Source organism: Scyliorhinus canicula, chromosome 11 (genome assembly GCF_902713615.1).
Source record: "Scyliorhinus canicula chromosome 11, sScyCan1.1, whole genome shotgun sequence".
Lineage (NCBI taxonomy): Eukaryota > Metazoa > Chordata > Chondrichthyes > Carcharhiniformes > Scyliorhinidae > Scyliorhinus > Scyliorhinus canicula.
In genome coordinates this window covers 78,706,020-78,722,884 of record NC_052156.1, presented here as the reverse complement: position 1 = coordinate 78,722,884, position 16,865 = coordinate 78,706,020, and the positions used below count along the sequence as shown (strand labels likewise).

The 16,865-nt window shown below is 44.0% G+C and overlaps 1 protein-coding gene across 2 annotated transcripts in view; it reads left to right on the top strand.

Moving 5' to 3' along the window:
• Window positions 1-16,865, top strand: part of LOC119973148 (metabotropic glutamate receptor 7-like) — a 967,737-nt gene that overhangs the window by 255,522 nt on the left and 695,350 nt on the right. For both annotated transcript variants that reach the window (XM_038810761.1, XM_038810760.1), the window contains exon 3: window positions 731-947. In XM_038810761.1, the coding sequence (XP_038666689.1) occupies window positions 731-947 (217 nt within the window). The remainder of the gene's footprint in view (window positions 1-730; window positions 948-16,865) is intronic.

Below are 16,865 nucleotides of genomic sequence, written 5' to 3'. Positions count from 1 at the left end.
CTAAAGGTTTCAAAGAGATTTCATCAGCAGCAAAGCAAACCTTGTAATTCGAGGCACAAACTCTGGCATCGTTTTGATTGCTTTCTGAATTTTTCAAGGCAGATTTCTGAATCAGCGAGCCGGCAGCCTCTATATGAACACAAGGTGTGCAATGCGCAGTTTGTCTGATCTCCATTCGCCCCTCACAAAATGTTGACCTCTGATACCTTGTGAAAGAAACCACCCACACGAAGTTTTGTGAGGGTTAGAGTTCAGGTCACACGGTGATCCTATGTTAATGAGGGCAGCTCTACGTGTCAATCAACCATTTGGAGTGCCACTCATTCTTGCTGATTGGAAATGCAAAGGATTTCAATTATATCTCACTCTTGACAGAATCACAGCTCTGAATGTTCAAACCAGTTTTCTGTTCAAACCAGTTTTCTATCAGTCACACCATTCCCAGTGATTAAATGTCGCTTTTCAAATTTCTCTGGTGTTTTGTTTCAGAGGCAAAGGATCTTATAGTCAATAGACAGCTCTTACCCAGTGTTCGCTCAAATGAAGAAATCAATCACATCAATCACTGTAACTCCATTATCACGACTGACTTCAACTTCTTCCTTCAGTACATATTTATCTTGTGTGAAATTGAAGCTTCCTAAAATTATGAGTTTTGCGCAGCATAACGTTGGCTGCACTTTCTACCCGGAACGAGAGATAAACCCTCTTTCCTTTTCTGTCCGTTTAGATTCCGCAGATCAGTTACGCCTCCACTGCACCAGAGTTGAGTGACAACAGCAGCTATGCTTTCTTCTCCCGCGTCGTTCCACCGGACTCTTACCAGACTCAGGCGATGGTGGACATTGTGAAGGCTTTTGGGTGGAATTACGTGTCCACGCTGGCTTCAGAAGGGAGCTACGGCGAGAGTGGAGTGGAGGCCTTTGTGCAGGTCTCTAAGGAAGCTGGTAAGAACGCGCTCGCAATCCAAGCGCTTGGGACTAAACCCTCTGTGGTGTGTGAAGCCGCTCAAACTAAATAGCGCATGTGGCGATGGATTACCGTTCAATCTTAATCGACTCACAGCAGTAAATATCTAAGCCTTTAATCAAGTTCTTTCATGGAAATAAATCCAGGCTCAACTGAGCTACAAGGCTAAGGAGATGTTTTTTTTTGAATGACAACATTCCAACACAAATATACAGAAGTTACTTTGCCAGAAAACAAACAAGAAGATAGACAGTGATTCTGAGTGAAGAGCTAGGAAAATATTTGCCCAATTTTGGGGAGAGAGGTTGACTGTATGGAGTAATTAAGGCTAGTGTATGCCCTCTTTATTTACTTCAGTGCCCACATACAGTCTTGTGGATTCTGGTGTATGGGTTGGAGCGACAACTGTATTCACCCGGCCAAGTAATAGTGGCAGCGGTAGCTTTTGTTTTGTGTGCGATTGACTGATGCCAAGAGGAACTTGACAAAATCAACAAGTTATGAAGCTTGAGATGTAAAGAAACACAGAAAATTATGAAAAGACACGTCAGCATCTCAAAGAGGAAAAAGCATGCCATAAAAAGAAGCACTTCTGCTCCTCCTGGCCCACAAGGTATGCAAGGAAAGCATACCAGCTGAATCTATCTGGCAGCTTCCCCCTCCATCTAGCTGACGGGTTTCAGAACCCTGGAAGATCACACCTGCAGTTGTTAAATTTATTTATCTTTTTAAAATTCAGAGTACCCAATTCTTTTCTTTTTTTCCAATTAAGGGGCAATTTTAGTGTGGTCAATTCACGTACCGTGCCGATCTTTGGGTTGTGGGGGTGAGACCCAGGCAGACATGGGGGGAATGTGCAAACTCCACAGGGACAGTGATCCGAGGCTGGAATCGAACTCGGGTCCTCGGCACCGTGAGGCAGCCGTGCTAAGCACTGCACTAACATGCTGCCCTAGCTGTTAAATTTCAATGACTCCCAAAATCAGAGTGGGTTAGTGTGATACTCTCCAAACCCACTCATGGCAGATTGAGGTGAGGTTTCATATCCTTTACCCTTTGAAACCTGACCATCTTGTATAAACTCACTGCAACCCTCTCACACCTTTCACCGGTGGTGGAAGAGGTTTAAAATGACCCATTTGAATGTCCAACATGTGAGCAAGGGGCACTAGATGTAAATTTCTATTTTTACCCCAACAGACAGCATGTGACAATGATCAGCCTAATCTTACCTCAGAATCCTCTGAGAATAAGTGTCAATCTCAGGGTTGTTCTCTGAATCGGCTCTAAAGACTTGAATGTTTTGTTGTGTGTTTAGCATTAAACAGTGTGCCTGAGTTCATCTCATATACACTCTGCAGTTTTGACTTAATAAATATAATGTTCTATTCACTCTGATGCACTGCCATGCTTCGATGTACCGAACTCTCATTTAACTAAGAACCATACTGGTTTACAATTGAAGTAGGCTATTTGTATCATTGTTGTCTGCGCCACCTCTTAACGTGACGGTTGAAAAGTGCTCCAATTCTCAACTGATTATCTTGTATCTTTCTGGGTTTCAAATGTTTATCCAGTTTTCTCTCAAAGATGCAACTGCCTCAGCCATGATGCGTCAGGACCTGAATACAGGCTGTGTCTATGGTTGGGATGGGACATTGAGGGGGAGGCAGACAGTCGTCGGTCAATGTCGGTCAGCGCAGGCATATTGGGGGGTCGGGTTAACACCGAGGCTTGTGCTGAAGATGAAGGAACAGGAGCAGGTGAGGAATGTGATTTGTTAGGCAGCTGACGTGCCTGTATGGGTGAGATCAGAACATGGAGGCTCACCCAAGGCTGGTTAGGGAAGCAGATAGCGGTTGGCTGTCTGCTCATTTTTAATGATAATGCCACAGGAAGCAGGCCACGATTGTTGAAAGATACTCAACTAACAAAATGTCAGTTGGCCCAAGGGTTCACGTCACTGCGCTGCTAGTGGTATGGAGGCTGAAGAACTGAAATAACTTTATTTGGCGTTAGTGTTAAAAGCAAGTACTTCACATGTAACTCAGACGTGACTAACTGTCCTCGGGCATAACAAAATTAAAGCATAGGAAGTAGATGACAGGAAGTGTTTACAAGAGCAGAACATTTTAATACAATACCAGAATGCAGCTCATAAATATACTTCTGTGCTGGAATGCAGACAGATCCAAATACGATTTGCTGGTATTTATTGAGAAGATTTATTTATTTTCTCCATGATATAATTGAAGTGTATTCTTTCTGATGAGGACAAATGATTTGTTGTGGCAATTGATTTATTGCTCAGATTTTTGCCACTGCGTCTTGAGAATTTTCACACAACATTTGTATCACCCGAGCAACAAACTGAATAGATATAATTAGTTGAGAAAGCTTTCCATCACAGCCTTTTGAATCATTCAGTAATTCTGTCTGAGCAATGATTTAAATGTAGAATGTCCCTCTAATTCATGAGGTGCCAAAGATGTTCTTAATTCCAAGCGGTATTTAACCCTTGAATTCATCGTACAGTGTAGAAAAGTGGTCAGCAAATCTTCTGTTCATTGTACGCAAACAGCTCAGTGGCATAGATTCTATTGCAATGTGTGTCACTTCTGTTGTGTGGTATCGGACAAACCTGGCAAACAGTTACACACCCTCTCTGGTTAACAGCCTATTTGCCAATCACATTTTATTGAAGGTGACACTGCTTTGATGTGCAGTTTTAAAACCAGCAACTTCTAAGGGTGTGAGATGATTTAGTGAATCACCCATACCAGGTTTCCCCAGCTGTCACCTTTATGACCCCCCAAGAGCACTGAAGGAACACCTGAGAATCATAGTTATTGTGTTGAAGAGCCAAACCACAACAAAAAAGATTGATTTTGCGCAATTGGAACAAACGTCCGACACCTAATTTATTGAAGTCTTTTCTATTTCTTATATCGACATGTTTTCTCTAATTAAAACTTAATTCGAAAAGGTACTTTGGTCTAAACCTTATTATCATTTTTAATGGGAGGTGTGTTACTGCCCCTTTGGTTCTAACGGGCAGAGTGTTACTGGATTGCTAGACTCTGAAACTCACACTCACCCTCTCATCCTTTCACACACACTCACTCATCCACCCACATGCTCACCACACCCCTTCTCTCTCAGACGCACGCATCCTCTCACACACACACTCATCGTCTCACGCACACGCCCATTCTCTCTCACACACACATATCCTCTCAGACACGCACTCATCCTCTTACACACACACACGTAACAGCCTCCCCAAACAGGGGCCGGAATGTGGCAACTAGGGGCTTTTCACAATAACTTCATTTGAAGCCTACTTGTCATTTCATTTTCATTTTTTTCACACACACATTCTCCCTCACACATATGCACTCAACCTCTCATACTGTTATGGGCCAGGGTTTAGAGAACACCAAAGTATATCATGGCGTTCACCTGACCCATAATTGTTAATAGATTTTGGTTATGGGGAGCACAAGGGCCCACTTTACAGGTGTGATGCAACAGAGATCTAAAGTATTTTTAAAACAAAACAATGTTTATTCTATGAATCCAGTTAACATTTTATAAACCCACAGTAAACATCTTACCAACTACAAACATGGATAACACCCCAAAAAGATACAATACTCTTTAGGTAACCCTTAGTAACTTTCCTAACAACATCCATAAGCCAAAACACTTTTTAACAAAGACAGTAGGTTTGAATTATCTACAGAGAACAGTTATCACTTTTAAATTATCAAGTGATCTAAACACCTTGTTTAACATACAGAGACCAGTATACATCTGCTTGGTTTGAATGCAGCTCTCCAACTGAAAGCGAAACTAAAACACAGAGCCAAAAAGAACATCCAGCTTAAAACGAAAATAAAAAGCAGAATCACATTCCAGCTCCACCCACACAATGGCATCACTGCAGCCATTTGATAAAACACACTTTTCTTAAAGGGACTCTCACATGACAATGCACAAACACACACACTCATCCTCTCAGACGCACACTCATTCTCTTTCACACACACATACTCATCCTCTCACACACATGCATTCATCTTCACACACATGCACTCATCCTCTCACACACATGCACTCATCTTCACACACATGCACTCATCCTCTCACACACACGCACTCATCCTCTCACACATACGCACCCGTCCTGTCTCACACACACCCGAACCCGTCCTGTCACACACACGCCCATCCTCACTCACGCACACACTCACTCATCCTCTCCTACACTCACATGCACCCATCCTCTTTCACATACATGCACTTATCCTCTCTAACACACACACACCCATCCTCACTCACACAAGCACTCATCTTCTCAAACACACACACGTACTCATCTTCTCTCACACTCATGCACCCATCCTCACACACACACACACTCACTCATCCTCTCTCACACACTCGCACCCATCCTCACACACACAAGCACTCATCTTCTCACACACACACGCACCAATCCTCTCTCACACACACACACACACATCCCCTCTCACACTGTCGTGGAAATAATAATAGTCAGAGACTTCGAGCTTCGTTTCAGGTAATTTATTTGGACATGATCGTGGAAGGGTTGTAACGTTCAGAGACCACTCCAAATACCCTACCTTACAAGTTTAAGAGCATACATTTATACCATGAAATAAAAAGCATCAAGGCCATAAGCAGCTTCTGCTAGCCACGTTTACATTAAACAAACCTTGAGAATGCACTTCATGCAGTTATCTAGCACGCTTTTCTGTCTCTTGCTAAAACAATTCTAAAACCACTTCTCATCAAGAAAAAGGCTGCAGCTGCAGTATTTGTTTACAATATTCGACCTTCCAAGTTTTGTGCAGAAGCAGTTATAAAATATAGCCAAGCAATCCCATCATGCTTTTAGCAACTACTTTTTCTTTAATAGCAACTAGAATTAATGAATGCCATAGATGGGTAACTAGTCCGCACACCAAATTCCCTCCTACTCACACACACACACCCGCGAACTCATCCTCTCACACACACACAAGAGCTCATCCTCTCACACACACACACACTCATTCTCACACACACGTACTCATCCACTCACACATGCACACATCCTCTCACACACACACACACACACATACCCCATCCTCTCACACACACACTCATCCTCACACACTCACACAAGAGCTCATCCCTCACACACACTCATCCTCTCACACGCACACACACATCCTCTCTCACACACCCATCCTCACACACACTCACACCTCACACACACACACATGCACACATCCTCTCACATGCACACACATCCTCTCACACACCCATCCTCACACACACTCACACCTCACACCTCACACACACACACATGCACACACATCCTCTCACACACTCATCCTCTCACACACGCAGACGTGCCCATCCTCACACACACTCATGCACCCATCGTCTCTCACACACACTAATCTTTCAGACACACACACTCATCCTCACTCTCACATGGACATTCATCCTCTCACGTGTGCACACACATCCTCTCTCTCACTCTCTGCCTCTTGCACTTTTACACACACAGTTACACACCGACAAGGTCTTGCGTGACAAGTGCAAGCAACATCCCAGACTGATGATTGAAGGAGGTTTTTCAGGAATTGTCTCACAATGAATTCAAGCAATGGTTGATTTTTTGCAACTACCCTGGGAAATCTTTTATTTAAAAATGCATAATAATATTAACAGATGACAGAATATAAGACGAGACCCTTTTATTGTTGAATTGGATAACATGGCTAAATCTTCAGTCCAGAGTAGACATTCGTAAACTATTGTTCACATACCACTCCGGTTTAGGAGCCATGCCTGTGGATTTTGTGTTTAATGCAAACAAATTAGCCATTTTTCCTATTAATTCATTATTTCTTCAGTGAGAATCTTACGACACTCTGGGCTATGGCACGGTCAATTTCAGCCCCCCTTGGCCCAGAGTCCCAGCACAATTGAATTAACAAACGATTCTTCGAAAAAATAATCAAAGTCTTTGGCTGTTGGCTGCTCGATAATTATAGTCACGAGGTTTGTAAGTTTGAACACAATAATTTTTTATTATAAGGACTATAATGAAATATGTAGCAAATATAACTGGTTAACTATTTTCTAATTACTAATCCCCCACCTTAACTTGCCCCACCCTCTATATACACACACGCACACAAACACAGGGTTGAGGAGAGGGGTGAAAATAATGAAAAAGAAAAGGAAAAAGAGTCTTTGTTTAAGATGACTGCCTTTAAGCAGACCTCCCTTCACTGCAAGATTTCCGGTAGAGAATGAGAGAGAGACGAGAAAAAGAGGGAGACAGTGTCCAGGTCTCAACTCTGCTTTCCCTGTGTCCCTGGAAATCATCCCACTCATGCAGAACCCATTTATGACATGTTACCTGGCAGAAAACGGCCTTTTAGCCAATGTATTGGCCACCAGCCAATCATTCAGACTGAGTCCCGACCAATCTCTCGGGTGCCACAAAGTCAGGGTTCTGCTGTCCAAAGATAGCAGCACCATACACTCACAGATCACAGTAATCATAGAATTTACAGTTGAGAAAGAGGTCATTCAGCCCGTCATGTCTGCACCAGCCCTTAGTAAGAGCACCCTATTTAAGCCCATGCCTTCCCCGTGACCCAGTAAACCCACCTAACCTTTTGGACACTAAGGGGCTATTTAGCACAGCCAATCCACCTAACCTGCACATCTTTGGACTATAGGAGGACACTGGACTACCCGGAGAAAACCCATGCAGACACAGGGAGAAAGTTCAAACTCCACACCTGAGGCTGGAATTGAACCCAGGACCCCGAAGCTGTGAGGCAGCAGTGCTAACCACTGTACCACCTGCCACCCCAATAATTCCTCATTCTCTCTGCTGCTTAACTTAAAGATAGATGTTCAATAAGCGTACGTGGATCACAAATAATAATGGCAAAAATAAAGAATGGGGAAGTAAGAGAATCAACAGGAAGGGCACTTAAGAGTTTTTGAGTGTAAAGAGCTACAATGTTAGAATGGATTATAGGCACGTTTGAAAAAATGAAAATCGCTTATTGTCACGAGTAGGCTTCAATGAAGTTACTGTGAAAAGCCCCTAGTCGCCACATTCCGCACCTGTTCGGGGAGGCTGTTACGGTTACATTTCACATCCATATTATTGCTCTGTCTCCATGAGCATGCGATATGGCTAGAGATAGGCTGGTATGTTTATCCTTGGTGACTGCTTTCCCCTCGGGACTGCTCTCTATGCCATATGGGCACTAGAAAATCCTCCGAACTTCCTGCTGTCATTTGGAAGTGTCCTCTTTCAAACTGCTTTGAGCTGGTTGGGGTATCTGGAACAATGTGCCATCCAGGAGAAGGAGAGCATCACTCACACGTACCTGGCCTTTAGCCTGGAGAGGCGAGACACCCATTGCCTGCTGACAGTACCCTGAGCTTGCAGAAATCCTGGTTGGAGATGGACTTCAAGGGGCAGGAGAAGTAAAGGGGTCACCCGCTGCAGGCTTATGACCTCAGCCTCCGACCATGAGCTCTGGGTTGATTTTAGCAGCGAAGGAGGAGTGCTAGGTTCATCCTGGTGTAACGTTTGCATCCTGAAAGAAGCTCAGTTACTCTGAGATCCAGTTGATAATTGTTATCAAAGAGTTAGGTAGAGGCGGCTCGGTTGAACGTTTCACAGTACTATGTTCTGCACATTAGGAGACTCTGAAACCTCCACTAACTTAGGTAAGAAATCCAGTTTTCACACTTCTGGTATCACAAAATCAAAAATTCACACATCATTTAAAACTTCATTAATGAAATATTTCATTTACAGTTTATACAAATGTGTGTGATGGAACCAAAATTTAGAGGGATGTTGCCTTGATGAAAAAATATGTTCAATTGAGTTGTGTGCAAATACAATACAATAACCCAAATAGCAAAATCCAACAAAAGCTTGCATTCATATAGCACCTTTAATTAAAATAAAAGCATCCCAAGGGATTTTACAAATGTTAAGTTGTCCACAATGATAGCCATAAACTGGCCAAAAAGATGGGTTCAAGAAGACTTTTGAAGGAGCAGAGACTGGTTGGGAGAGAATGGAGTCAATGTGTTGAAAGCAATTTATGACATAAGTTACTACCTATCATTCGAACTTGGGGCGGGATTCTCTGTTGCCCACTGCCAATAGGGGGTTCCTGATGCGGAGGAGAACCAGGGATGCCAGGGATCTGGCACCTTGATCCCTGTACCAGCACCTTCCCGTACCAGCCTCCCCGGACAGGCGCCGGAATGTGGCGACTAGGGGCTTTTCACAGTAACTTCATTGAAGCCTACTCGTGACAATAAGCGATTTTCATTGCTGGTGGTGGATTGAGGTTCGCAGGGAGATGCGACTGGATGTAAATGGGTCTTAATGACCCCACTTGCATCCACTTAGCGGGACGGGCACCGTATTCTCCGGGCCCTCGCGATTCTCTGGTCTGGGAATCACGTGGGCACAGGTTGCAACAGGTATTCCCAGTGTGGACCTGCAATGGTGGACCTCCCCGTGGGCCAAGGGGGCAACGCCCCAAAGTCCTGCTCAGCGATGCCAGGGGGAGTGTCGCGGGACCCTATTATCTGGCCACCCACTCAACATGGCACCTTGATGGTGGGACTCCCGAGGGAATCCCTTGAAAATTGCTTGTAGTCCTCACCATGCATGATTTTGCACAGCAAGGGGTAGAGAACAGCTTCCTGAAGCACAAATCATGAGCAATTAAGCTGCAACAGGAAAACATAGTCTCCCGAACAGTGAATCCCGCCCATTATGTGTCAATGTTTGAACAATCAATCTAATTCATCACACTAATTGAATGGTATTATTAAGGTATTATTTAAATGGTATACATGCATTATAATTTGTACATTTTGTACAATACTTGGGAATTAAAGAGATTAAAATATGAAACCTGATCTGGCAGGGGTAGAAGGTACACAGCTGTTAGATTTGGCAGTTGGCATGCAATCAGTAAAGTTTATAAACCACTGATCCAGAGTGTTAAGATCTTGGAAAAAATACAGCTATTTGCAATTTGTAAAACTGTGAGGAAATATTAATGCACCACAGGATTGATAACACTGACCAATAGCCATCTTTTATGTTAAAACAAATTTTAAATAAAACCCAGAATTAATCACAATAACAACAGAGAAATAGCTTTACAGTTAACAGTTACAACAGTTCAAGTAAAAGGAGAAACTTTAACTTTCTAAACCTGCCTCTGTATTCCAATTAAGCAAACCAATATTTTCCAAGAACCACTCATGAATAGAGTTAACAACCAGATTTCCACCTGCTTTTCACTGTGCAGAATCTTTGGAGAAAGAACCTTTCAGGACACCTCTGTTCAGATTAAAATCACTGGAAGAACCAACTTTTCAGACAGACCTGGCTACTGGGCGTACAAGTATAGTAACATACGACGATAAGACATCGGAGCAGAATTCGGCCAATCAGCCGATCAGGTCTGCTCCACCATTCAATCATGGCTGATATTTTTCTCACCCCCATTCTCCTGCCGTCTCCCCATAACTCATGATCCCTTATTAATTAAGAACCTATCTATCTCTGCCTTAAAGACACTCATTGATTTGGCCTCCACAGCCTTCTGCGGCAAAGAGTTCCACAGATTCACCCCCCTCTGGCTTAAGAAATTCCTCCTCATCTCTGTTTTAAAGGATCGTCCTTTTAGGACACAGTAACAGTGGTAGGCCATTCAGCCCCTCGGGCCCCCTCCACCATTCACTGAGATCATGGCTAATCTGTGGCCAAATTCCATATACCTGCCTTTGGCCCATATCCCTGAATACTTTTGCTGAACAAAAATGTATCTGTCTCCGATTTAAACTTAACAACTGATACTGCATCAATTGCCACTTGTGAAAGTGAGTTCCAAACCTCTACCACTCTTTGAGGAAAGAAGCACTTCCTAACATCTCTCCTCAATCGTCTGGCCCTAATTTTTAGACTATACCCCTAGTTTTAGAATCTCCAACCAGTTGAAACACTTTATCTTTGTCTACTCTGTCTTTTTCTGTTACTATCTTGAAGACTTTCAGATCACGTTCTAGAGAGAAAAAAAACCCCCTAATTTGTATAATCTCCTTCATAAAGTAATCCTTGAAGTCCAGGTATTATTTTTGTAAGCTACATTACACTCCCTCAAAGGCAAAAATATACTCCCAAAGATGTGGGGCGGGTTTCTCCGACACCCCCGCCAGGTCAGAGAATTGACGGGGAGTGGCGTGAATCCCGCCCCGCAGCTCCGATAGCAGCTGCCGAATTCTCAGGCACTGGTTTTCGGGCGGCGGCGTGGATCACGCCGCGCCAGTCGGGAGGCTTTGGCAGCGGCCCCCCCTGGCAATTCTCTGGACGCCGATGGGCCAAGCGGCCGCCCATTTCTGGGCTGTCCCGTCGGCGTGAAATGGACATGGTCCATCTCGGCGGGACCTGGCTTGGAGGGTGGCTAGCGGAGTCCTCCGGGGGGAGGGGGGGGGGGTGTCCCCCGGTGACCTGGCCCGTGATCACGGCTCACCAATCTGCGGGCTGGCCTGTGCCGTGGGGGCACTTTTTCCCTCCACGCCGACTCCTGTAAGGCTCCACCATGGCCGGCGTGGAGAAGAAACCCCCTGCGCATGCGCAGGAAACATGCCGGCTGTTCTGCGCATGCGCCAGAACACCCACAGCAGCCCTTCAGCACTAGTTGGCGCGGCACATCCCCGTCGCCGCCGGCCTAGCCCCCAGAAGTGCGGAGGCTTCCGCAATTTCCGGGCGGCCCGACGCCGGAGTGGTCCGCGCCACTCTTTGGACCGGCTGTGGTGTCCGGATATGCTCACAGTGACTCCAAGTGGGGTCCAACCAGGGTTTTGGAAAGCTGCAGTAGAACATCTGCATCCTTACACTCCAGTCCTCTAGATGTAAGGTCCAACATTTCATTAGCCTTCTTGATTACTTTCTGCACTTGTTTGTGGCATTGCTGAATTAAGAGACAGCTGTAATAATCATGTACCTGAGGTGAGAGTGACTGCCCTTGACATCAAGGCAGCATTTGACCGAGTGTGGCACCATGGAGCCCTAGCTAAACTGGAATCAAAGGGAATCAGGAGGAAAACTCTCCACTGGGAGTCATATCTGGCACAAAGTAAGATGGTTGCAGTGGTTGTAGGTCAATCATCTCAGCTCCAGGACATCACTGCAGGAGTTCCTCAGGGAAGTGTCCTAGACCCAACCATCTTCAGCTGCTTCACCAATGACCTGCCTTCCTTCATAAGGTCAGAAGTGGGAATATTCGCAGATGACGGCACAATTTTCAGCACCAATGTTCAGCACCATTCACGACTCCTCAGATAATGCAGCAGTCCATGTCCAAACGCAGAAAGACCTGGACAATGTCCAGGCTTGGACTGACAAGTGGCAAGTTACATTTGAATCACACAAGTGCTAGGCAATGATCATCTCCTACTGGAGAGGATCTAACCATTGCTCCTTGACGTTCAATGGCATTACCACCGTCGAATCCCCCTCTGAATCCACCACAATCAATATTCTGGGGGGCTTTCATTTAATCAGAAACTGAACTGCACTGCCAGGGCAGGTCAAAGGCTCAAAATCCTACAGCAAAAAACTCACCTCTTGATGCCCCAAAGCCTGTCCACTCAACAAGGCACAAGTCCGGAATGTAATGGAATACTCTCCACTTGTCTGGATGAGTGCAGCTCCAACAACACTCAAGAAACTCAACACCATCCAGGCCAAAGCAGCCCGCTTGATTGCTCTCCGTTCCACAATCATTCAAACCCTCTACTACCGACAAACTGTGGCAGCCATATCTACCATTTACAAGGTGCACTGCAGGAACTCACGAATGTTCCTTAGACCGTACCTTCCAAACTCACAACTGCTACCATCCAGAAGGACACGAGCAGAAGACATCTGTGAACGCCACCACCTGGAAGTTTCCCTCAAAGTCACTCACCACCCTGATATGTATATCACCTGATGTAAATATATCACCGTTTCTTCACTGTCGCTGGGGCAAAATCCTAGAACTCCCTCCCAAACAGCACAGTGGGTGTACCTACATCTCAGGGACGCAGTGGTTCAAGAAGGCAGCTCACCACCACCTTCTGAAGGGCAATTAGGGATGGGCAATAAATGCTAGCCTAATCAGCGATGCCCACATCCCATAAATGAATTTTAAAAAATGTTATTAGTGGATTTGTTTCCCCTCAGTGCACAGAGAGAACAATTAGAACACTCTTTATTTTTGTTCAGGAGGTTATCAACTCATTCAGGAATCCAGTCCAAGTCTTTATCTGTATTCAGCTGACATATTTTAGTGCAAGATCAGGTAGTGCCTTTATCCACTGAAACATCTTCAGTGCTGTTTTTGAATACGTGTCACTGAATGATCTCAGGTTCATTTCTTTTAAAACAGTTTGGAAATATTATTATAAAAATGATGGGCCACTGAGTGGCCATATTAATTAGCTCCCAATTTAATCCTAACCCTTTTTGCCTCACTTTGTAAGATGATGCTCCAGAAGAATAGAACACATGAAACTAATTTCTGATGCATGTAGTAATCTAATGCCAATGTGGACAATGTTCAAAGATAGCACGGTTTTAATAGGATTTCTGATTTGTAACAACTATAAAATTGATTTAGGGGCAGTGAAGTTTGCTTAGTCAGCTGTTTTTTTTTGGTCTTAATTATTTTCTCATCAATTTTGAGCTATTCAGTATCTCCAGAAAACTGTTTAAACAAAACGGAGTGGGGACCTTGAGCAGTTTGGTCCAGAAGCAAACTATCACAGTCGTCTGAGGTAAAATAAAATCACTCTTGGGATATGGATGTTCCCGCATCAGTCTGGCATTATTGTCCGTTTCTTGTTTCCCTTGAGAAGGTGAAGGTGAGCAACCTTTTTAACCCATTGCAGTCCTTTGATGAAGGTATTTGCTCAGCGTTGTTGGACAGAGAGTTGGAGGGTTTTGACTAGTGATGATGAAAAAATGGGGTCAGATGTCCAAGTCACATTGGTGTGTCATGGGTGAGGAATTTTGGAATAATGGGGTACCCATGTGCTCATTGTCCTCGTCCTTCTCTACAATGGAGGTCACTGGTTTCAATTTGGTGATGTGACCGTTTTAGTGTGGAAAACTGGTTTGCCCTTGGCCACTCAGTCTCGGTATGATTTCAGCAGACCCTGAATCCAGCTTGCCCATTGTCACGTTGGTCCAGCAAATTCAACAAATGCTCGCGCAACATCCTATTTTAATTCCCATTTTAATTGCTGTGTGCTGTACTGCAGCTTTCCTACATGTTTCCAACTGTCAGGGAGGGTGTGCAACTGTCGAGGAGGGTAACAGTGATACCCTGCTGGCAGGACTTGGTGTCATGGGAGTGTGCCTTTAAGAAATGTTTTGTCTTAGCACAAGGCTTCAGTGATGTCATTGTGTGGGTGGAGCTGGGCTGTGGCTCTGAGTTTTAGTTTTGTTTGGTTTGGGGCTTGTCTGTGGCTCTGAGCTTTGCTTTCATTTTCACATTTGGCTGCTGGATTCAGACAGAGAAGTCTTGTCCTGTCTCTCTATCCTAATTTTAAAAGCTGTTTCCAGATTACTTGGTAACTTAAAAGAGATAATTGCTTTCTGGAATGAATTCAAACCTGTTGTTTTGGAAAGGAAACAAGAGTATCTCTATGCTGGTCTTAAAGACAGTATGAGTATCATATGCTGGGCCACACCTTTGAAAAGGGTTTTCTAGTTTATGGGATCTTGTTACTAAATTGGAACAGCATAAAGGGAGAATTTATTAAGGGTTATACATAGAGTACTGTTGCTGTGTGGGGTATTTATGTTTGTAGTTGCTAAAAATGCTTATTTATATAAGTGTTAACTGAATTTGTAGAATAAAGCTTGTTTTTGATTAAAAGTGCTTAAGCCCTTGTTGAATAACACCTGTAAGGCAGTAACCAAAATCTATAAACAGTTGTAGGTCAGGTGACCTCCATGACATACTTTGGAGATTTCCAGAATCCTCGCACATAACATTGGGAAATCCTGGCAAACTAGGTGCTATGTTTGTAGGTGTATCGCAATGAACCAATCACATTTACCATAGAAAAGGGGTCAGGTGCAATTGGTGCCTTACCAAACTTAAGGTAAAATCAAATTCAACACGGCAAGTCCTGATTTTGTCTTCAGTGTGCTAGTTTGGACTGATAAAGCTATAGTTGCTTCACATCGCCATGGTTCCAGGTTCGATCCTGGCTTGGGCCACTGTCTGTGCGGAGTCTGCCTGTTCTCCCTGGGTCTGCGTGGGTTTTCTCTGGGTGCTCTGGTTTCCTCCCACAAGTCCCAAAAGACTTGTTGTTAGGTAATTCGGGCATTCTGAATTCTCCCTCTGTTTGTACCCGAACAGGCGCCGGAATGTGGAGACTTGGGGCTTTTCACAGAACCTTCATTGCAGTGTTAATGTAAGCCTAGTTGTGACATTAATGATTAAAAGAAAACTAAAGACTAAAATTATAATCCTTTTGATAATAGTATGATTCAAGTTCAGTTTGACACCGTGATCGGTGTTTGGTTTCATTATAGTGCAGCCGTTGGTCTTCAGCTTGCAAAGAAAAGAATGAAAAATAATTTTCAATTTTTAAAGCACTTGCCCTAACCTTGGCATTCCCAGCCAATGAATCTCAGCCCAAAGCATTCACACTCCTTTAAACTGCTGTATGTTATTGAGAACCTGTAACAGTGCCCCCTATCATGAAAGTGTAGAATCACAGCATGGTTTCAGGCACATAATGAGACCATTAAGCCTTTTGAGTGCTTGCCAGCTCTCTGAAGAGAGTTCCCCACGGGAGTATGTGTTTTGTGCTGACCATTTATTTGCAAATACGTGGTGACCTGGGAACCATGTCACTTTATGGCAGACTCCAGGTGGCCATTGCTCATTCCCCTGCCATCCTCCTTTCATGCCCCTGTCGGGAGACCAAAATTAACTCCATGAACGTTTGGTAAGATCACGTGAGAAGGACAATATTCTCACTTGTCTGCCTCCTACTTTAAATAAAGGAAGCTGGAGCTATAAATGGAGAGAATGTGACATTATTTCTTCAGGAGCCTAGCTGCTTCTGACAAGAGGTGAGCAGAAAAGGCCCTTAAAGCACTATTGGCACCATTGATCACAATGGGTAGGAATGCAATTTGGTCTATTCAGTTGTCTGATACGTTCGCTGATAAGGTAGCAATGGTAAAGGCAGTTTAAGAATGCACTTATTGTGCGATGAAGGTCTGGTAATTTGTGATATATTTGTACATTGTCAGGCAGAGTTAATGTTGTGTGATACAAATCACTACATTTCTCACAGACAGGTGAAGACTTTTTACGCATTGAGTCCTTCCTTTGGGTAATTGGATTGCCGATGGAATTGCAGTTGAGAAAGAAATTCCCATTACCTTCCAGTGAAGGGAACTGCGAGAAAGAGGAAGTGCAAAAAGCATGGATATTTCTTTAGCCATTTTGAAGTTCACTTATTTTTTTCCAAATGCAGGATTTTTTTTCCCCAACTGAGGCAATATATTTGAATTCAATCTTCTGCATTAAACCACACGATGAAGATCGATTATGATAGCGTTTTGTTTTTTATATCATCTGGATATGAAGCATTTTCTGTCTGGAGTCCTGAGAGGGAAAGCTGGGCAGGGCAGAGCCTGACCAATTTACCGAGCATTTAAACAAATAGATGTGGACTGGGTGATTCTGCTGAGGGATATGCAATCCTTCCTGCCTAATATCCACCCTCTGCAA